Source organism: Procambarus clarkii, chromosome 42, assembly GCF_040958095.1.
Source record: "Procambarus clarkii isolate CNS0578487 chromosome 42, FALCON_Pclarkii_2.0, whole genome shotgun sequence".
NCBI lineage: Eukaryota > Metazoa > Arthropoda > Malacostraca > Decapoda > Cambaridae > Procambarus > Procambarus clarkii.
The window spans coordinates 8,873,928-8,898,330 of NC_091191.1; the positions used below are offsets into that span (position 1 = coordinate 8,873,928).

The following is a 24,403-nucleotide window of genomic DNA, read 5'->3' on the forward strand; positions in this document are numbered from 1 at the left end:
CGCGGGCCTTCTCTCAAGACGCGTCATCACTGGCAGCGTTCAGCAACGGGCGAGGTCTCCTGAAGGTGGCCGTGACGAGTTGTCACCTCCACCCAGTCTCTTATACGTGTGTGTCCACTTAGATCATTGAGAAAATTATCAATACGAGACCTTACTCTCCCATTCTATGACGAGCAGCTAAATATTAAGTTCATCATAGCAGGATTATGTACATTTACAGTTCCCATGGCTTCACTAAATAAACTGAAGTATGCATCTTGGCTTGAAAAATCGTAATTAAAGTCACCAACCACCATGAGATTAGGATCATTACATGCACATCAATAGTAAACGGGGACAATACAGCTAGCACAGTTTCTGTTTGCTAGTGACACAAAGCATATGCATCAATATAATCCATGTGGTGATCAATGTGATCAACTACATGTGAAGTACGCCCCGATATGGTACTGACAACAACCTCACACTACATCTTGAGCCATAGTACAGCAGTACCGCCACAGGGTCTCTCTGGATCTGACTAGCCATCAGACATGCCAGTGTTGGCAGTGTTTAAAGACCCAGCAACAATTTTGGAAGGAGTTTTCAAATTTACAGTCGGTACTGTGGTGCTTGGGATGATGCACTGTGGTGCTTGGGATGATGCACTGTGGTGCTTGGGGTTATGCACTGTGGTGCTTGGGATGATGCACTGTGGTGCTTGGGATGATGCACTGTGGTGCTTGGGATGATGCACTGTGGTGCTTGGGATGATGCACTGTGGTGCTTGGGATGATGCACTGTGGTGCTTGGGATGATGCACTGTGGTGCTTGGGATGATGCACTGTGGTGCTTGGGATGATGCACTGTGGTGCTTGGGGTTATGCACTGTGGTGCTTGGGGTTATGCACTGTGGTGCTTGGGATGATGCACCGTGGTGCTTGGGGTTATGCACTGTGGTGCTTGGGATGATGCACTGTGGTGCTTGGGGTGATGCACTGTGGTGCTTGGGGTTATGCACTGTGGTGCTTGGGATGATGCACTGTGGTGCTTGGGGTTATGCACTGTGGTGCTTGGGGTTATGCACTGTGGTGCTTGGGATGATGCACTGTGGTGCTTGGGGTTATGCACTGTGGTGCTTGGGATGATGCACTGTGGTGCTTGGGGTTATGCACTGTGGTGCTTGGGGTTATGCACTGTGGTGCTTGGGATGATGCACTGTGGTGCTTGGGGTTATGCACTGTGGTGCTTGGGATGATGCACTGTGGTGCTTGGGGTTATGCACTGTGGTGCTTGGGGTTATGCACTGTGGTGCTTGGGGTTATGCACTGTGGTGCTTGGGATGATGCACTGTGGTGCTTGGGATGATGCACTGTGGTGCTTGGGGTTATGCACTGTGGTGCTTGGGGTTATGCACTGTGGTGCTTGGGGTTATGCACTGTGGTGCTTGGGATGATGCACTGTGGTGCTTGGGATGATGCACTGTGGTGCTTGGGATGATGCACTGTGGTGCTTGGGGTGATGCATTGTGGTGCTTGGGTTAGGCACTGTGGTGCTTGGGGTGATGCATTGTGGTGCTTGGGGTTATGCACTGTGGTGCTTGGGGTGATGCATTGTGGTGCTTGGGGTTATGCACTGTGGTGCTTGGGATGATGCACTGTGGTGCTTGGGGTTAGGCACTGTGGTGCTTGGGATGATGCACTGTGGTGCTTGGGGTGATGCATTGTGGTGCTTGGGATGATGCACTGTGGTGCTTGGGGTGATGCATTGTGGTGCTTGGGATGATGCACTGTGGTGCTTGGGGTGATGCATTGTGGTGCTTGGGTTAGGCACTGTGGTGCTTGGGGTGATGCATTGTGGTGCTTGGGATGATGCACTGTGGTGCTTGGGGTGATGCATTGTGGTGCTTGGGGTTATGCACTGTGGTGCTTGGGGTGATGCATTGTGGTGCTTGGGATGATGCACTGTGGTGCTTGGGATGATGCACTGTGGTGCTTGGGGTGATGCATTGTGGTGCTTGGGATGATGCACTGTGGTGCTTGGGGTGATGCATTGTGGTGCTTGGGATGATGCACTGTGGTGCTTGGGGTGATGCATTGTGGTGCTTGGGATGATGCACTGTGGTGCTTGGGGTTATGCACTGTGGTGCTTGGGTTAGGCACTGTGGTGCTTGGGGTTATGCACTGTGGTGCTTGGGATGATGCACTGTGGTGCTTGGGATGATGCACTGTGGTGCTTGGGGTTATGCACTGTGGTGCTTGGGGTTATGCACTGTGGTGCTTGGGGTTATGCACTGTGGTGCTTGGGGTTATGCACTGTGGTGCTTGGGATGATGCACTGTGGTGCTTGGGATGATGCACTGTGGTGCTTGGGGTTATGCACTGTGGTGCTTGGGGTTATGCACTGTGGTGCTTGGGGTTATGCACTGTGGTGCTTGGGATGATGCACTGTGGTGCTTGGGATGATGCACTGTGGTGCTTGGGGTTATGCACTGTGGTGCTTGGGGTTATGCACTGTGGTGCTTGGGGTTATGCACTGTGGTGCTTGGGATGATGCACTGTGGTGCTTGGGATGATGCACTGTGGTGCTTGGGGTTATGCACTGTGGTGCTTGGGGTTATGCACTGTGGTGCTTGGGATGATGCACTGTGGTGCTTGGGATGATGCACTGCAGTACTGTGGTGCTTGGGATGATGTAGTGCAGTACTGTGGTGCTTGGGGTGATGCACTGCAGTACTGTGGTGCCTGGGATGATGCACTGCAGTACTGTGGTGCTTGGGATGATGTAGTGCAGTACTGTGGTGCTTGGGGTGATGCACTGCAGTACTGTGGTGCTTGGGATGATGTAGTGCAGTACTGTGGTGCTTGGGGTGATGTACTGCAGTACTGTGGTGCCTGGGATGATGCACTGCAGTACTGTGGTGCTTGGGGTGATGCACTGCAGTACTGTGGTGCTTGGGATGATGTAGTGCAGTACTGTGGTGCTTGGGGTGATGTACTGCAGTACTGTGGTGCCTGGGATGATGCACTGCAGTACTGTGGTGCTTGGGATGATGTAGTGCAGTACTGTGGTGCTTGGGGTGATGCACTGCAGTACTGTGGTGCCTGGGATGATGCACTGCAGTACTGTGGTGCTTGGGATGATGCACTGCAGTACTGTGGTGGTTGCGGCAGGCTGGCATTCCGGAGAGGGTCCACGAGTCGTCTGCAAATTGTGCCACGCTCCATCTTGTTCGTTTCTCCATCGCCGTTAACGTCATGGTTTGTCTCGAAATTTTTCATTATTATTTTCTCTCTCAGCATTCAGCACCGCCTTCCCGGACGTCTGGCGTTATTGATTCTCCCCTCCCTGGCTAGCAAGCCCGCCAATCTCGGCGTCCATTACACATTACCTCGCCAAACACTTTAATCAATGGTAGCTACACTCGAACGTCAACACAAGCTCAACCAAGAGGAAGCAACAGGCACGAGTCCTTCCGTATATACACAGTTACACTAGCAGCGTCAGAGTCGTCTGGCCTTACTGTACAACTTGTACAAGCGAGCATACTGTAGCGACAAGTGTTCAGCAGGTAATGATAGTTAATATAAGAGTATTGTATAAGACATTTGCACAACTGTTATAACAGCATAAAGTTTGTGATTCCCAGTGCGGTGAGAGTATTGGAAAAGGAAATCGAGATACAATGGTGGGAGCCGTAGCATTGTGATAAGGCGCCGGAATGTGGTGTTGTGGTGTGGTATGTCGAGGTGGTGGTGCGGCGCACAGATGGTGTGAAGAGTGTGTGGCGCAGTCATAGTGTGTGGAGGTGATGGTGCGAGGCAGTGATGGTACCGAGCGGAGATTGTGGCTGTATTGAGCGTTATGCTGCACCACAACCTCCACTATTGATCCTCACTTCCTAGTGGCCTCATTTGACCTGTCTTTTGTGACAGGTTCCCTTGCATCACTACAACTCCCACGGCCCACCTGTCACTCCCACTGTCTTCGCACGCTAGCAAGCAAGCGCGCTCAGTCATCACTGAAGTGTTTGAATATATAGGTCAAATGAAAACCGACGCAGGAAGTGTTTGAAAGAGCTACATGAAAATCAGGGCAGGAGACCCGATTAAACTGAAATTGAGGAGTCCCGAATATGTGAGAATCACGGGAGATACAGAAGTAACAAGAGAATTACATAGAATCGAGGGCTAAGGAGCAACACAAACTACTGCACAGTCAAATATATGTAAAAGATCAGGAAACAACTAGAATGGAGATAAGAATTCCAAACTCGTGCTACAGGCTATGAAAGAATGTACACTTTAAATAATCAACATCTGTACTTACAAACCCATTGTACCTTTTTGCTGATGTTGGTAACAAACTGGAAGATTAAACTCGGTAATATGGCAAACATTAACCCGTGTGAGCAAACATTTCTTAACTATGCCTCTATAACACTCACTCTCCCATGATAACCAAAGTCACAACCAAAAGAAGATTTAACAACCCTTGGCTTACTAAAATGATATATAAATTAATCAATAAAAAGCATGAATAGGAAAAAACACAGGATAAGGGTAATTTCCAAAGAATTGTCGAAGAGGAACTCTTCAATGCTATGTAATAAAAGCCAAAACAACCTGCTATGAAAATAATTTTAATAAAATAAATGGTAACAAAAAACATTCACAAATATTAGGATAAATTAATAAAAAATATATTATTTTTTAATAAAAAATAAATATTTAATAAAAAAAATTCCTAGTTTATAACGGTGATATGTTATCAGCCACTGACACTAAAATTCATTAGTTTCTTCTCGTCCATTGGCACATCCCTTGCTAATGAGATCCCAGCATCCCGAACAAATGTAATTGACTACCTCTTTGGGAGCTATCCCATTTCTATACTTGTCCATCAAATTCATAAGATGGTAATTATATAATCCTCTCGCTGAAAATTAAAGGAAGTAACCTTTCCAACGTTAAGGGTCCCAGTAGTACAGCTGAGTTCGTTCTCGACTTACAATCTAGAATTCCGGGTTTGAATCCCAGGCGGGACAGGAATGATTCTTAATTACGCCATTGATGCGATAGAAGACATGTGCAAAACTAATAATTATCAAAACAGAGGATGACTGTGGTAAATTTCAAAATGAACTTCACACCCCCCGAAAGGTAGCCTGATAATTGGAGACTAAACGTTAACCCAAACAAAAACTTACGAGAATGGGAAGGGTTAGAATATCCCCAAAGCAGTGGTGTATAATGAGCAGGCAACTTGCTGAAAAAAGAAAACGAGAGACCTGGAAGTAGACATAACTCCTAAATTGGCGCCAAAGAGAAACTAGCAAAATACCTTCAGAAGCGTATGCCTTAGCAGTAATCGAGGACCTCTATGTAAAATGATTGCCATAGTGTATCATGGGATAAACATGGCATTGAATAACAATCTAAATCCTGATACACATTACATAACACCGAACTGACCAACGTTCAGATAGCCTTCAAGAACTTAAAGAAAATGAGCTTATATCCTACTGAATCTCTCTTGAGAATGCATCTCTAACACGGAACGCCAACCTGAAAAATAAATGCCCAGACACACTTTACCGAGCCGAGAAGAAACCGAGGAAAATGGCTCTCACGACGCCGGAAAGAAAGTGTAAAGGAGCCAAAGATGAAAATAACGCTTCACATAGAAGTTGGGAAGACCTTCTCCGGCGTATGAGTTGTAAATAAATAGATCGAGTCGGAAGTGGTTAAGTTAAATCCACAGTTATAAATGTAAATGCGAAAAACGAGAAAAAATATCACTATTAAACTATGTTTGAAAATTGGAGTTTATAAGATGATAAATCCTGCAAGCACAACTACGCGAGTACACTCACGCTTACACATTTTATTACCACGTCAGGGAACTGAAGGTTAATTATATAATCCAGAATTAGTCAAGGAAATAAAAATCTGAAACCTCAGCGGTATAAATTATTTATATAACATTCAGGTGATCACATCCATATGACAAAGCCATTTAAAACAATACCACAAAAAGCTCGTTCAAGAAATCTGCAACTAACCACAATTTATATGAAAAAAAAGTGGGATTTCCCTTCCCCTCCCTCCCCAAAGTCCATTAATAAATGTCAAACAATAAAATAATTAAAAATTCTAAAAAATAACAAAATATTCTACTAAAGAAAACCCAACACTGAAAAAACTACCTCGAGAGAAGGGTCAACTTTCTAGAACGGTCTCTTTCTGGGTCCAGTCAAGGACTGATCGCAAGAGGCCAGCCAGCGAGCGGCCAACACCACCCCAAAACTCAACTCATGGTCCCCCCCACTCCCAGCACCCTATTCCATTGCGACCCTCCCATCACTCTCCCACTTACCCACTTCCATCCCATTTGCAAACATATCGAGCGACCTGTGACTCTTGAGCCCACGTTGGGGCGTCAACTCTAATGGAAAATTGTAAGATTAATGGAGGAGGCTTGTTGGAAATGCAGGAGTGGTGGCCGGGCGCCTCTATCACCTTCAATGGGTTAAATAAGTCATCTGGGACCACCCGCTGGCAACTGTGTCTACTCCACTCGAGTTTTCATTATTAGCCTGTTTCATGCTTTCATAGGACGAGTGTTCCCCTTTTATCATCAGGAGCGGCACTTGTTACGACCCGGTATGCAATACACTGCAACGCATCCAGTGTTTAGTTTAATTCATTTGTCAATAATCCCATACCTACCATCATGTGGCAAGAGATAAAGATGTATAACAGCTTCAGCTGCCACCTTTGCCCAATTAAGGCATAAAATCTTATCTAATATACCCACACCTTTCTAAGTATATATAGTCGAGTGCGCGAAACTTACCTAAATGCTCAAAAATATATATAAAAAAAATTCCCGGGTAAAAACTTCCATGTCCAAACAAATTAGTTCTTGGCACGAAAAAAAAAACTTCCGACTTTACTCGAGGCAAACTGTGAAGAAAAAGCTGTTGAATTAACAACTTGCGTCAAGTTGAATTAACAGATTAGGCTAAGTCAATCAGCGTCCATTACAGGAAGAACATGGTCAACTTTTTAAATCTGTATTTTTCTTAGCAAAAAACTATCTTGGGCCAGCTTTACTTGCATGACTTTTAAATACCAAAATAAATACCTATAATAAGTGATAACTTTAAACAACGTAACTTTGTTAACGAATCTAGTATATTATTCTTTTTACTCTTACACATGTTGGATATAAACTAATTTGGCGAAGAAAGGAGGTCAAAGAAGTCAGATTACCTGATATTAATAAACAACGAGGGCTTGCAATCACAACCACATTTAAAGATAAGAGAAAGAGAGGCGACAATGAGAAGGGGAAGGCGAGAGAGGCAGGAGAGAGATTAAAAAAAGAGAGGAAAGTAGAAAAGTAACGTGCGAATGGGTGAAGAGGTAGGGAGGGAAGAGAAATGTACTGGAAAAAAAAGTGATTGAGGGGAATAATCCGAGTTTGGCTTAAATTGTTAAAAATAAAGTTCCCTATATGACGTTATTATCCTGGCCTTATGTGCATCTTTATGCATCTGAATTTGGTCGCGTCTTCCACTCGCGACCGAATTGACCAGAGATTAATTCAAGCACCGGAGAGATGGTTAGACAAGTTTCCTTACCTGGTGCATCTGTTTGCCTGGCAGTAAATATATATGTAGAGGAAAGTTAGGCAACCTTTTTTTTATTACGGCAGCCAGCGGCAGCTACTTTATCGTTCATTCCGTGTTCACTCGAGTAATAGCGTAAAAGGTTCACAGAGGACACAAAGGATCGTTATCGGCTCTCGGTGGATATTTCACATTAACTTACAATCTACACACTTTATAATCAAAATGATAGTTAGTAGCCGGAAGGTCTTGCACTCGCAACAATATATTGCTACACGTGAGATCCCCCAAGAGAAACGCACTTCTCTAATAACATGATTAAACCAAAGGGTTTTATAAAACTCGAAATGTTTGCAAAATATTTGCATAGATATTTGCTGAGAGTTGCAATATACCCAGAGAGTTGTATTGCAGTGCTAAAACCCTTGTAACACATACCTCTTGCATCAACTGCATTAGGCCTTTCACACAAGCTGTCAGAGCAAGGAGAATTCAGCATGTTATCTTTCACTTGATAATCCCCATCACATGGACAAATCTATGTCCAGGGTATGCACATCCATAATAGAACGTGTTTCTATAATACAATCGTGTACAAAAACCGTGCAATTAGTCTTGAGAAATTTTGCATTCTGTTAGCTATCTACAACAGTCGACCAACTCCCGGATACCTACTGTTTCTAATCTACACGTAGAGTAAAAAAAAAAAAAGACGTTTCTACACTACCGAGCATTTATGTTATATATAGCTCAGCGTTGTGGAAACGTCATTAGTATGCCAGTAAACAGTATTCAATAAATGCGCCTACATGAATAGCGTGTAAAAATTGGTGCATTTAACCTGAGGATGGGTTGATGGACGCAGACAAAAGGTTGTTGTCATGGCCTGTGTAGAGAACTACTTGTCTGGCTTACAAAGCGTAAATTACATTACGAAAAAATTATGTCTGACAGCTCGAGCTGTCATCCGGTTGGTCTGTTATAAAACATGGTCATTCCTGGCTGACGAGTGAGCAATGGTTGTCCCAGCCTATCATTAAAACACAGGGCCGTCGGGTTCACATCCGACTTCCTAAACTCCAAATAAACTTTTTTTTTAAATAAGCTATATTGCATTTCAATGAAATTTGCACAGTGGTATTGGGTTACAGGCTTTTTCTTTTCTTTTTTTTTAAGTGTGGCACTGGAGCCGTCGCCGACCGTCATACATGTCCGTCTTGTACCCCACACCCTGCGAAGTTGGGCGAGGCTAGCCCAAAACATCTGGCCTCCAGCCGTAGAAAGGAAAACAAGACTTTCCTATTGATAAATGATATATTGAACCACGTTTTTTTCAGCTAAATAATGATACAGAACAATTATCAATGTGCATATTATATATCACTGCTACTACAAATTTAATTTATTATATTAGTCGAGGTTGCAACTAATTGTATTCCCGAGAATATTTATTGTAATCTGATTAGCTGTCTCTAGATACCTTAGATAGCAATAAGGCTTCATCCAGTTGCCATCCAATACCAAAATTCATACCCTAATGTGTACCAAAAATTAAGCATGCAAGCTTCTATTTCAGAAGAATTGTACAGCCCAAGATAAACTGAACTTAACTAACGAAACAATAGATGAATGATTGGGCATTCATCTTACCATGGCCTAACAACCCTGGTTATTCTTTCACAGGTAACATAGGAGTGACGCACGATGGGTTATCATTCAACCTCATTAATATAGCCAGCAACTGGACGAGTGACTACGCGGGAAGACATGCCCCTTGCCGAGGTGCTGTCGGAAAGCATAAAGGGTTTCTCGGTCCGACAACAGTATACCAGTACATGTCTAATGGCGAAGGTGGCGGGACCCACATTCCTTGGTTACTCCCTGGTTTGCCAGCCACAGTACTTACGTCAATAAGCAGTTCAAATTTAATCCTTCGTTCCTCCGCACCTATTGGAAAATTAGACATGAAAGCCTTAAGGCATATTTCAATTCCTTACAGGGTTGTCTATTAGGTTACATTACCTAGTTGCTTAAATGCATTTTTAATACAATACATCTTTTTGCGATAGCAATAATTTAGCTTCAGCTCCTGGGTCCCACCTTTCAACCATCTGTTCTTTTTCAAAAATTCCTTGGGTTCCATCGTATCTACTTCTGAACCCATATATATAGAGTAGGTTTCTACAACTCCAGTTAATAGTTCATTCTACTCCTTCAGTACTTTACGATCAAGAATTAAAACACGCACTAACGATTATATATTGTACTGCGTTTTCATCTTGCCCTTGACCACAGTCCCACCTCCACAGTCAATCATTAAAGTGCATCTGCGCCAGATCTGTTTAAACATATTGATCCCCAGGACGGAACTTTGGCGGGACGAGTGTTGTGAAAAAAGTGTTCAAGGCGAAGTGGTACTCGCCTGGCGTTTCGCAAGTGGTTTGTCCTGGGTTCGTATCCTGGCAGGGGAGGATTCACTGAGCGTCAATCCTTCATTGTGGCCTCTGTTTACCCAACAGTAAAATGGGTACCTGGTTGTTAAACGATGGTCGTATTCTGGGGAGCATAGGATTAAGGACTTCCCCAAAACGCTATGCGTGCTAGTAGCTGTACTAGAATGTAATAACTCATATATAAATAAAAATGGGACCAGATCTATAAAAATATGTCACGTCAATTGGCTTCTCTCTCTTTCTCTGGTATATCATACAAGTGATTGTATTATAACATGGCTTCACTATGATAGTATCTAATTCAGTAATCTGTTTGCTAGCTATTGTAGCTGTTCTGCATTTTTAGTGTAGTGCATCCTCAGTATACACTGTTCAAATCTCTAATTAAAAGAAACTGCTACCCTTCTTGATAGGAAGAGGTACCCTTATCCTCAGCACTCGGTACCCTTTTATTTTAATCGTGGATATAAAATCGGAGACATATACGCGTTAACTTTGTAACGTCAATTCATTCAATGACCCCGTCGATCATAGGCAAGATAAAAAATAATATATTGAGCTCGCGTATTATAAATGGTCAAGTGAAACGTAATTGGCTAGCATGCAATAAAACATACCACAATTGCCTGCTATTCGTCTCTGAAACTGGATGAACAGAGAACAGTACTGACAACGATGAAAACAGCATTTTATCTCTGGAATTTTCGACTACCATATGTATTTGCATTTTTATTAATTTTCCGGCTTAATTTCGTGTTTATAAAAACACTGATAAGCTTCTGCTGGATCGTGATTCTACTTAAATTTTATTCACAGTTTTAGAACCGAAATATTAAGTTTCAATTTTTAATTAACAAATTTTTGTGGGAATGACATATCCTGTAATATAATTTTGTATGATGATAACACTTATATATTCAACATGTGCAATAAATGAGAGAGGTTATTAAATACGTAATGTTTAGTAATGCAAAACTAAGTTATCGATGCCTTACTCTGTGAGAACTTAAAACTGGAGAGGGAGCAAGAATGGGAGAGGTTAGTTTAGGTTAGTTCAGTTATTATGCACCCAATACCAGTCGTGTGGGCAGTAGTGGAAAAGGTTATAGAGGCACAATGTGCTCAGGGACTGAACCCCACAATTCATTTAGCTAACTAAGCAAGTTACAATCTTGATGAGCTAGTTACAAAATCAATGCACATCGTCACATCAACAATGGGTTCGAGACCGACCACAAGTACAGTTTCTAAATTAAGCAGCTGACATATGAGGAGAGCTAGTGTCACAATTGATATGTTTATCCTGCACACCGCCCCCCCCCCCCTACATACAGTGAGCAGCGGTGCATTATAGGTTACAATCACTTCGTTACTACCTACAGTTAGCAAATTGGGAAGGGGAAAAGAATAACTGTCACCCGGGCGACAGGGGTACCTTAAAAGGTACCTCTTTTAAGGGTAGTATCCATCACTTACTTGGCTTTAATATGCGCTTGCAGATATACATAATTTACTGTCCAACCTACTTAATGTGAGAGCGTCCGGTGGGCTTCCTCGCAAGATATGGGTTCTTCTCCGACGGAACACTGGTAACCAAGATAATCTTGGTTATCAATCTTGGATAATCTTGAGGTTATCTTGTACTACAAGATAACCTCAAGATAACCTCCCTCGCCACCACCGTCCCAGGGCTTTTTGGTTTAGTGTTGGACTTAAAGCCTATCAACCACGGGAGAGTTAATAAAAGCAGCCACAATAGCTTACTAACCACCAGTCTACTTCAACCCCTAAACACTGATCAGGAATAAAGTAAACTGTGTGTACACCGAGAACTACCAGAGTACACACACGCCTCTGTGTGTACTCAGTCCCTGCCACGTCCTCACACACACCCGCAGTCTACCCCTCATGCAGATATACACGACGCAGAAACCAACTAATCGATAGCGAAATAAGCAGTTACACTAAACCGGGGATGATGGTTTGCGTTCCCCAATATACTACAACCAACTGTCATGCTATAATACTCACCGCATGTTCTTCGGGAACCTTGCAATGTAGGTGGGTTGCCTGTCGTGATGCTATAATTGAATGTTGTTGTTGTTGTATGTTGTGGGGGCTGGAGGGGTGGCTTCCTGGCTCAATACACTGTTGTATTTCCTCGTTGCTTTCCGTTAGTCTTGCATGTATTTCGTGGAATATTTCCTCACGCAGAACAAAGGACAGGGTGACGAGAGAGTTGACATCATTGTGAAGAGGGTGTTTTACTGTGGTGAATGGCAGAAGGGTTGGCGTTTAAATTGTCTGGTAATGCATTGATTTTATCGATTAAGCGGTGCATGGTAGTCTGTACACTTCCCAGCAAGTTTCGAGACACTTTTCATATCAGTAACTGTCCAATATAACAGCAGGACCTTCCTATATAAGGATTTTCTTCCGCCAGGATCCACGACCCGAGATTTCGCAGCTAACTTCCAGACCTTCTTGACCGGAGCGGACAGCAACACACATGCGCTCTCTCGGCTCCTAGGCACTACATTTTTACCTTTTTTATTTGGAATATATATATTTATATAAATCAATTGAGTGCTTATATGTTACTTATTGCATTTAAAATATGTAATAAAATGGTGAATGTATTTAAAGTGGCAGTGAAATATTTGTAATAGGAATAAACACATAGGCAAGATTGACTTGCATTTGGCAACACGTGCTGTTTCAGCTCTGTTGTGCGAAGTAGTTGCCAGCTTTTTATTTATAATTATTTGTTTCATGTTGAATTCATATTTTTCAAAGCCTAAAATTATCAAACACATTACTTGTAAAACATTTAACCTTTTCTTGACAAAACCCTTTAAAATTATTTGGATTTGTTATCAAAAGAAAACAAGGACAAGTAATTATTTTATCGTGAAACCTTACATAATTTATGTATCGGTCAACAATGTTAAATTTCGTTCACCTGAGACAAACACAAACAAGCGATACTAAACGAAACAATCTAAAATATTCTAAATAATTGGATACATCATGCAGTTACTTCATGCAGAAATGAGCGGAACTCCAGTGGACCTGAAGCCTTTGTAGCAGCTCAATGTACTATGAGTTTGTATAGTACTCTTGTACTACTGTGTAAAGCTTTAATATGGCTAAAACATTTTGAAATCTTTATACACACATTCACTGAAGTTTCAACAATTGCATCTTTAAAAAAGTGATTTAAAGTTACCTCTCATGATAACGTGAGAGATAGGTTCACCTATAGATTGGTCACCAATAAGAACAACTGTCATTTGCTTGGTCAGTGACTGGGATGCAAGGTGCCGAGGTGTCTACAAGCAACACTTGTGAAGGAGAAAGATAGGAAAATTAGACTGTAAGAACTCTTGTATATATAAATATAAATAAATATAATAAATCACTTTTATGAAGGTCATCACTGACATGCCGTGTGAAGCCTAAACATATATTAGACCTAAAAGATACATATATACAAAGTTGTGCGTGTATTTAGGTGTTTAAATCAGTTGATTTACTGGTATTGAGAAGCACTAAGTGTTTTTAATAATCTCGTTTATGTTATTGATATACGTAATTGACAAAATACTTAATATTTTCATGACAATCCCTAAGTTTTCTGTCCCGTCCCAACATGGGGTGGAAGAAATATAGTGCCGATGCTGACATTCAATAAGACGTTCATTGAGCAGCCCGTCCTCCTAAGGTTTCCTAACGTCAAGAAAACAGTCAATGTAAAGTGAACAAATCACGTTATTGTGATTTCTGTGTGTAAAGTGTCCTCTCCTAACCTACCAGAGGACCCAAAACAGAAAAAGGGATAGTACGTCACTTTCGCGAACCGCTTCCATTTTCTAGTAAGACAAATTTTGCCCTTATGTAACGCATACAAGCGAAGTGACGTTCTTTGTAGGAGGATAGGTTGAACCCGAACTGGGGCTCCCCACCTAATGTGAGATAGGGTAGCTAGGCAAGCGGCCGCCTCCTTAGAGGAAAGCCTTGACGATGAGGGTCGCCATTCTGAGTGGGAGTAAACGGAGCACGAGCATCCGTAGAGTCTTTAAGGTGCCTGTGCATGCGCAAATCGTCAGGGTGGGTATGGTCATCACGGAAGGCAACTATTTGGGCCACCTATAGCGGGGTCAAACAGGTTCTGGAGTGAAGCAGCTGTAGAGGGGAATGTGCACACTCGATGGTGAGGACGACGGCAGAAGGCTCTGTAGTAACCATCAAAGCTTAATTCACTCCAGGTTACGCGGCAGTTAGTCACTACTGCGGACTCAGAGGTCCATCCTGCCAAGGAAGAGGCTGGGAAAGGGAGAGGATCCGAAGGGGCAGGCAAAGACAGCCTGGTCTGGGCCAAGCACAACAGGAGCCCGATCTTCCAAAACAGTTAGAATCAGGGGTGTTTGTTCGTCCATGCCACAAGGTTCAGAAGGAGAAATGTGGTCAAACAAACATAAAAATCGGAATTAGACCATTGCCCTATACCTCAACTCACCACGGAGCCCAGCAAGCAACTTCGGGGGTAACCGAAATAGTATTCATGGATCACCACTGAAGGGCCGAATGGTATCCCAGGGACCAACAGGGACACGAACTTCACAATACCAACTCGACCCGATGTCTAACTAGGCAGGCTAACCCGACAAGCCCGTTGATTCAGATGGGCCATACTAAACCATCCGTTTCTCCTGGATTGCAGCTCCCTCACCTCAAGAAACCACTCACTGTGGGGACTAAGGTCTATAAGGATTGAGACAGCTTGTACTGAAAGCTTACCAGTTGTATGTGAAGGACTTTCTGAGGGGTGGAAATAGACTAAGCTACTCTATCCCTTTGAGATGTATTTTTTCTTGTCTCAATAAACATACTTGAACTTGAAGGGCTTTCTCATTGATACGTCACGTTAATGTGATTTCTTTGTGCATTCTGAACAGTACAGATCGAGTAGGGTACCATATATGTTGTATCCACCCTTTTTTAAAGGTGGCGTGGTGGGAATCTTTTCATCTTACTACCTGACAGATGGAGCAGGGTCTAAGACTTGAGCAAATTTCTGCCTCCCTACATCTATATTTTTTAAGTAAACCTAACCAAAGTTAATTTATCCTGTTAGAGGCCAGACATTTGTTAGCCTCGTGCAACTTTCCATGGTGAATTGTGATTTTATGGCGATTGTCATGAGGGTGGACTCCCATTCCAGTCTTTAACTACGATATGCTTGTCGCGATAACCAACGACTCTCTTAGAAATCTGAAATATGGGTTTGATTGTCCATAGAATGGTTTTTAACTTATTTCTCGGCTGTTACCAATATTGCTGTTGATTCAAAATTACTCGAGCATGTTTTACCCACTCGGAGGGACAAAGGATGCGAGGGAGGGAGAATAAGTGAGATGGAAGGAGAATGGGAGGGATGAAGAATAGAGGGAGAGAAACGGACAGACCCGGGCACCACACTTTAATAAGACAATGTTGTGTTTTATATATGTACAGTATATGGTATGCACAAGGTGTGATATGATAATTTTCTCCCAGCTGAGGTGATACATTCTACTGGACAGAAGTGTAGAGTGAGCAGATGTAATCAGTAACATCAATGGTTTCAGCTTGGACAGCAGGAGTGTGGAGGCCCGATCTTCCAGTCTTCGCTTCTTGATAGGAAATGTTCTCAACTTAACTACCCAGCCGAGTAAACAACCTTTTCCTCACAAGGAAGAACCCATAAAAGGAAGGTGATGGGTGGAGCCTTACAAAGAGCAGTACGAAAGGTATTAAGAGTACCTGGTAGATTTTGTATACAGTTACCTCACTAAAGGTAAAACCCATAATAAACACTAAAAGATAATCTCTGCATTGTAAATTTTAACAGCTATCTTCATATAACCATCAGTCGAGAAGACTGCTAGCTAAATATAACTATAGACTGACTTAAATCAACTTTGTTAATTTTCTGCCCAAGAAATGCAAGATTGCTCTACTTCTTAGTCATTGATCTACAAACTGAACAACCTTTAAGTGTTTATTATTAAATGAAAATAACCATGCTGAATTAGATCTTGCATATACAAGTTCATGACACCCAGTTAAAAGTGCTACAAGCAACTTGCCTTGATTGTATGCATCTCAACTAATCCTTAATAATGTGTCTTTCAAATATGTTCTTACAGTTTGTGTCATTTGTTTTTGTATGTGCCAATCCACGTGGTCAACCTATTTTCATATTAACACTGTTTTTTCTAGTAACTTCTAAAGTTAAAAGTTCAAGAAGTTCAAATTAGAAGCGTCGTGACCCACCACATTGAGGATACTGCATTTGGCTTCATCTAATGAATTTGCTTTAATCTGTTGAAAATTCAGGTGTTCTGCAATAAAACTAAACATTGGACAGTACATTGTTTTATTGAGATTATATAAAGTATAAAGCTGGATTGCTAATATAAAATTTTAACTTTAATTATGAATCATGCGAACCCATTTACAATTTACCTCAAAACCTGAGAGGGCAAAAATGAATTATTCCATAAGTATGACACTTCGAATTGCCTTTCCCTGGTGCATCAGTTCAAAAGCAGAGTTGATTTCATCCAATGGTTTTGTGTAAGTTATAAACTCATCAACCATTATTTTCTTATTCATGTAGTCTTCGACCAGCTTTGGCACACTGTCACGAGACTTCCAACCTGCAGTAAGAAATATTACATTGGTTCTCTTGAATAAATCTTCAGAACAAATTATATTAAGCATATTCTAAATCTTTAACTGAAGTAACTATTTTCATTCAACTTTAATAATAAACCAATAACTAAAATCCAAGGCTGACAAGTGGTATAAATTAAACATTAATAAACTGAATTTATCAATACAATCATCAGCCAGCCTTGCCCACCCACACACTATATCACATCCTGGAATCCTAGTGCACATTAGTGTATTTGTTAAAATAATTTTAATAACTCATTTCTCCTCAACAAATGCTCTGGATATCTTTCCAAACCTAAAACAAAGATGCAATGAAATTTCAAAGTAATAGCATATATAATATAAATTCACTACATTTAATCTCTACAGTATTTCAAATATTTACCTCCAAAGGCTGTTCCTTTCCAGACTCTTCCAGTTACCAGCTGGAATGGTCTAGTGGAGATCTCCTTGCCTGCAGCTGCGACACCAATGATGACGCTCTCACCCCACCCCTTGTGGCATGCCTCCAAGGCAGCACGCATCACATTCACATTACCAATGCACTCAAAAGTGTAATCACATCCACCATCTGTCATGTTGATAAGAACCTCTTGAATGGGAGAAGAATGGTCATTTGGGTTCACAAACTCGGTACAACCAAACTGTTTTCCTGGGAAAAAAATTAGGGCAAGAAACCAATATATTTTGTTTAATATTCTTACGAGTATCCAATTTAATGAGCATATTGTATACATTATGCAGTATATATTCTGGCAAATGTGGGGAAAACAAAATGGAAAATGGAAGTTTCACAATGATAAACTGAAAATTGAAATCAAGGTACACAAAAATTTTAGACTGGTGTCATCTTTGTCATGCATGTTACTGTGCCAAGCTAGTGGCATAGTGTGGAAGTTTTGACAAAGGTCTGGTATGCTTGGTAACAAAGTAAGAAAAACTAGGAAAATTGCAAACCTTGTGAAAGTAGTGCCAGGTATACAAATTTCCTTTGAACTACTGTACCTTGATGAATTTTTTTTTTCCACTAGCATGGATTGGGAGGGCACTTTCCTTGGAAATACACACACTACAAACATTAGTGGCTTCAGGCATTGTACTTGTCTGAAGTACATGGAATCTTGTACTGAAGAAATGCCTGAAGTACAAATTACTGTACTAAAAAACCTACACTGTTGTTGTATCATAAAAGCACAGTTTTGTGCTTTTGTCTAATATAAAAACCATTCACAGTACCCTCCACACTCAACAGTACCTACAGAGAACCAGCACTGCCACTCCAAACCAGCAGCACTACACTGCTTCACAAGAACTTGAAACCAACTCATTCTTTACATTGCTGAATCAATACTGTTACTGTTAATTAACAACTAACAAGAGTAGTCTGAATAGAACAGGTGGGAGCAAACAGATCCATCATCATTTGAACAAAGTGCTTAAACCTATGTTTTATGTTGAACAGTGGGGATAACAGTGGGGCATGATTGCATGCTAACCCCCCCCCCATTATTCATGCAACAATTTAAAACCTATTCTACTGATAGAACAAGTTGTTGAGTACTTACCAAGTTCAAATTTGTCTGGGTTCATGTCAATACCAATGATGCGCTTTGCACCTTGGGTCCTGCAGCCCATAGCAGCAGCCAAGCCAACAGCACCAAGACCAAAGATGGCACATGTAGAGCCAGCTTCCACCTATTTTAAGTAATGTATACTGTACATATAAAATAAGCAATTTATCATTATTTTAACCAAATATACAGTAATTTCATTTGGGTTTGGAAAACACAGATTTGTAAATACCTACCATATATAGTTCATATAACAAACTTTAATGTCTTACACATTAATCACAAGAACTAATGCCAATACTTAAAATATTTAAGAAAAGATCCAGACATTAATAGTCTAGCTATTAAAATCAGCTAAATAATCTCACATGAATCATGTTGTGTAAACTGTTTTTCTACATCTAAATTATTAAAAGATGACCAAGTGCATAACAGCAAATTGTGTTCATGATGCATGAGTACACACAAATATTGTAACTCATCAGATGTATCTAATAAACAAAGTCCTCATTTTATCCAGAAATTTAAAATGAAATCAATCTGAAAGTTACTAATTTATCATGTACAATTTCTTAAATATGTATTCAACTTTGGAAACACAATGCTTATATACTTTGCCATCTCTAAGCAGTAGCTTTTCTTTTGAATACAAATAAACTAAGTTCTTCAAATGTTTCTAAAGCAACAAGTTAAATCTTGAATTTATGAAATAAGCTTCAAATTATAAATGACTTAATTTCTGTTTTTGTCTCTTTTCTGTTTTAATGTCACAAGCAATTTAATTATGTGAAATATTTTTACTACAGAACATATCCATCATTAAACTAGTAAATGTTTTACTTAATATCGGCATATAGTTGTGGTAGTACATAGGCCTACATATTTGACTCTAGTTATTCCACCACAACTTTTCCCTTCCATTGTGCTGAGTGATGGTATTACCAATGTTCAAAGTATGTTATTACACAAAAGCTAATTAAAGTTCTGCTTTAACTTGGTGAATATGTACTATAATGAGTAACTAGTAGAACTCTAATCTTTAACCCTTTAAAAATGTATCAAAAGAGGTACTCTGCCTAGGTGGGAGATTAAAGAACAAAAAAGGAAAGCTATTAAAAAAAATATCCAAATAGCCAATGCCTTGGCCAATGATTACTCAAGAAAAGTCAACTTTATTAAAAGAAAATTAAAATTCATTGTTGCTTAACGTGTGGCAACTTTAAAACACATTACAGTTATTAGTTACCTTAGCAGTGTTGAGAGCTGCACCGTAACCCGTGCTCACACCACAGCCAAGCAAGCACACCTTCTCAATAGGAGCCAATTCACTGACCTGTTGACATGAAAAAACTTTAAAAGCCAAATGCTAAAAGATGCTTATGAATTCCACAGTTATAACGGAACACAAGCCAACAAAATTTTGACAAACGAGTTAAAGGAAATGGTTTGGTATGGGAAGTGCATAGCTGCCAAAGACAAACAAAATTAACAATTCATCATTGCTTAGTCATTGCATATTAAATGGAAAGTCTAGTTTAGACTCTAAAAATTCAACTTATTGGTCAAATATGTTAGATTTACTAATTCAAACTACTTCATGGTTTGATATGCAGATGTTAACATAAAATGTAACAAAACAAAGGTAACATTCTAACTTTACTGATGTCAACTTCTAAAAAACATTGCGATTTACCTTAGCAACAGAAATCTCTGCTACAACTGTGTACTGAGAGAAGGCAGAGCATCCCATGAAGTGATAGATTTCCTTCCCTTTGCAAGTAAAACGTGTGGTTCCATCTGGCATCACACCCTTGCCTTGCGTTGTTCTAATTTTGCCACATAAATTTGTTTTGGGGGACTTGCAGAACTTGCATTCACGACACTGAGGTATGTACAAAGCAATAACGTGATCACCTGAAAATTTTTTAAATCTATAATTCATTAACCATCATGAAAGGTGGCACTTTGCCTGTGCAGCAAAACTAAGGAAAATGATAACACAAATACCTGTGTTTTGGTTGTGTGTATAGGGATGATCTCATTTTGAGGTCTTAATTTGAGAGCTATAAATGCCAAATGCAATGCAAGTACAGTATGAATCCAAGTTTTATATATATATATATATATATATATATATATATATATATATATATATATATATATATATATATATATATATATATATATATATATAAATATATATAAATATATATATATATATATATATATTATATATATATATATATATATATATATATATATATATATATATAAATATATATATATATATATATATAAATATATATATATATATAAATATATATATATATATATATAAATATATATATATATATATATAAATATATATATATATATATAAATATATATATATATATATATAAATATATATATATATATATATATATATATATAAATATATATATATAAATATATATATATATATAAATATATATATATAAATATATATATATATATATATATATATATATATATATATATATAAATATATATATATAAATATATATATATATATATATATAAATATATATATATAAATATATATATATATATATATATAAATATATATATATAAATATATATATATATATATATATATAAATATATATATATAAATATATATATATATATATATAAATATATATATATAAATATATATATATATATATATATATATATATATATATATAACTTGGATTCATACTGTACTTGCATTGCATTTGGCATTTATAGCTCTCAAATTATATATATATATATATATATATATATATATATATACTGTATATATAATTATTTTGCCTGTGGTATTTGTTATTTTCCATTAACAGGCTCAATTAATGTCTTTCCTATTGCAAATGAAGACTGTTAGATATGCTATAAAGCGAGCACTATAATTTAATGACTAAACCAAACGTTTTCAATATTTATATTTGAATTTAATAACTGTACCAAACTCAAACTTGCCTTCTTTCACAGAGGTGACGCCCTCTCCAACACTTTCCACAATGCCACCTCCCTCATGTCCAAGGATGACTGGGAATATTCCCTCAGGGTCATGACCATCCAGAGTGTAAGCATCAGTATGACAAACTCCAGTTGCCAATATCTAAACAAAATTAAGATTTTAATAAGTTTCCACCAAGATATTAATACATAATTGTAAAGATGCATTACGAAACAGTTATTTAATTACCTTGTTCCAATTATGTGTCAAATTTAATTTTACCAACATTAATTTTGTAACATGATGCAGTACTATACTATGATGTGCATCATTTCAAATAACATGCTTCACAAACAAGTGAAACGACTATGTGGTGGGCAGACCACCCTCTTTAACAGTATACAATGTATACTATCACTGATTTCCTCAAGTATCTAATGATATTTAGTTCTGATAACATCTGGGATATAAAAACATTATAATAATAATAGGTGTTGAAACTGTTAGCATTCCCAAAGTAAAAAGCAAAGAGGTGTGATTACAATTAGCTTAAAGTAATGATTACATGGGAAACCAAACTAACCATTTTACTTAAGTCAACTTGTAATGTATTTTGGCATGCCACTACTATAAATGCCAAGAATTTCAAATACTTAACTGCACCAGTTTCAGATATAATTTTTTCCTGGGATTACAGAGATTAATGGTCTTATTGATCCTTACATTTTAGGGCTTTATTCATCCAATGTTTGCATGATGACATTAAAAAAAAGTATATTAATTTGATTCAGCAAGTACAGTATATACAGAATACCCGTACATGACATATGTACAGGAAACACTTATGATAGTTTAAAAAATCCAAGTGCATATGAAATTTGCTTGTATTTTTAAATGCTTCACAATCTCTTACAAGTGTCTTTATAAATTATTTTTAATAAATTTTAAACTTTTGGCAATTTTGGCTGTTTAAGTTCAGGGATTTAATTTTCTATGTTTCGCTAAATTTGTGAAAGTATAGTACAGTATTGTATGGTGAATAATCCATTTTACTTTACCTTTATGCGGACTTCTCCAGCTTTTGGAGGAGCAACCTCTACATCCTCCAAAGTCAGTGGTTTCTCCTTTTCCCACGCAACAGCTGCTTTACACTTTATAACCTGGAAGAATATAAAATATGTTAATACTGAATCAATTTTATTTCAATACCTTATGTTATGATTCTGCCTTATGGGGGACGCCAGGGTGACTGCCTTATGACATATTTTTGCACAAGTTTGTGCATTGAATTTTGGGAACGTTCGAATGATTATTATTTATGAACAGGCCATAAAGCACTTCACCTAACAAGTCAAATTTTCATTATAGGCCTAGACAAGAAACTGCCAGTATGACTAACTCATTTCTAGGGGGGTGAACTTGGTGTTCTGTAGATGAGCTTATAGCTAGTTATTAATCTACACTATGTAATCTTTTATATAGAATATGGTAGCAGTACATTGCTGTGTATACCTAAGCTTTTAAAAGAAAAAACTAAGAACTGTTGACATCGAAAACAAAATTACTAGCAAACAAGTTAATACCAATCATGCCAACACAAAACTAACAAAACTCTTGACAGTGTAGCATGATCAAGTTGACAAAACTCTTGACAGTGTAGCATGATCAAGTTGACAAAACTCTTGACAGTGTGGCATGATCACGTTGACAAAACTCTTGACAGTGTGGCATGATCACGTTGACAAAACTCTTGACAGTGTAGCATGATCACGTTGACAAAACTCTTGACAGTGTGGCATGATCACGTTGACAAAACTCTTGACAGTGTAGCATGATCACGTTGACAAAACTCTTGACAGTGTAGCATGATCACGTTGACAAAACTCTTGACAGTGTAGCATGATCACGTTGACAAAACTCTTGACAGTGTAGCAAGATCACCTTAACCTTTAACACTGATAAGACACATGTCAAACAAGCCGGCTACATCACCCACACTACTGCATGTTTCACCAAGACAAGAACTATAGGTGACAACAGTCGTCTCGATCATCATCATGGTAGTATCCCCAGGCTTACAACTAAGAAACACCCAGTATCCTGGTCACAAACTAATAAATAAGGCTACAGACCTGGCCCTTGGTTGCTGCCATGGCGCCTCGTCTCTCTCCTCACAAGTCACTGGCGACGCCTCGGCAGGGTTGCCAGATTCAAATTGCTAAAAGTAGCGAATTTGTAATAAGAGTAGCCCAATTTTTTGTTAATATGTTTATTTTTGATGTGTGTATATGTATGTATTAACACGCTGTACTGAATGGGGTGAGAATAGCTTGAGCTACCTCATCCCTTTGTGTGTATTTTACCTCAATAAACTTATTTCAATTTCAATTTCAATTTTTTGTTTAGTGACTGATACGGGTTTCAAAGTAATCTATTATGATATATAGAGCACATTAAACGATTTTAATTATTTTATTAACATTATCTCTGCATATATATATATATATATATATATATATATATATATATATATATATATATATATATATATATATATATATATATATATATATATATATGCGAACAAGCCTGAATGGTCCCCAGGACATTGTTCGCATTTGTGTTCCTCACGTGTACCCCAAAGAATGAGGTGATTTGGTAAAATGCTATGCCCAAGATTACTATCCGAGTGCCGGCGGTGGGGTGGTTAAAATAGCCTCGGCTATCACCTCATTTTGTCCGGTCGTGATGGTCAAGTGGATTAAGGCGTCTTGTACATACCAGTTGCGTTGCTTCTGGGAGTATGGGTTCGAGTCACTTCTGGGGTGTGAGTTTTCAGTTATATATATATATATATATATATATATATATATATATATATATATATATATATATATATATATATATATATATATATATATATTTAACCAATATGATAATAGGATAACTTACCAATATTTACTGTTTGAAGCTTAATGGGTGTGGAGTCCTTCCACGTCTTTAGAGTTGAAGATTACCAAGATCTTGATCTGCATCCACAACCTCGTTCTTGTATATT

General features: G+C 38.8%; 2 protein-coding genes and 1 long non-coding RNA gene across 10 annotated transcripts in view; 1 reads left to right on the top strand and 2 right to left on the bottom strand.

Annotated features, from left to right (window-relative positions):
• LOC123770289 (protein prune homolog 2) overlaps positions 1–12,363 on the bottom strand; it is a 52,732-nt gene extending 40,369 nt beyond the window's left edge. For 5 of the 8 annotated variants that reach the window (XR_011231238.1, XR_006774325.2, XR_011231237.1 and 2 more), the window contains exon 1: positions 12,100–12,212. The gene's annotated coding sequence lies outside the window, so the exon portion shown is untranslated. Of the gene's footprint in view, positions 1–12,099 lie in introns of all 8 variants that reach the window. The other 3 variants (XM_045761997.2, XM_045761996.2, XM_045761998.2) reach the window with 2 other exon arrangements.
• Positions 1–24,403, top strand: part of LOC138373600 (uncharacterized) — a 449,843-nt gene that overhangs the window by 62,419 nt on the left and 363,021 nt on the right. The window lies entirely within an intron of this gene.
• Positions 16,473–23,612, bottom strand: Fdh (alcohol dehydrogenase class-3 Fdh). The gene is made up of 8 exons (XM_045761994.2): positions 23,478–23,612; positions 22,404–22,505; positions 21,366–21,507; positions 20,056–20,276; positions 19,609–19,695; positions 18,357–18,486; positions 17,177–17,443; positions 16,473–16,772 (listed from the first exon to the last, which is right to left on the bottom strand). Exons 1-8 carry the CDS (start codon positions 23,496–23,498, stop codon positions 16,606–16,608), a joined length of 1,137 nt encoding a protein of 378 aa, XP_045617950.1. The 5' UTR covers positions 23,499–23,612; the 3' UTR covers positions 16,473–16,605.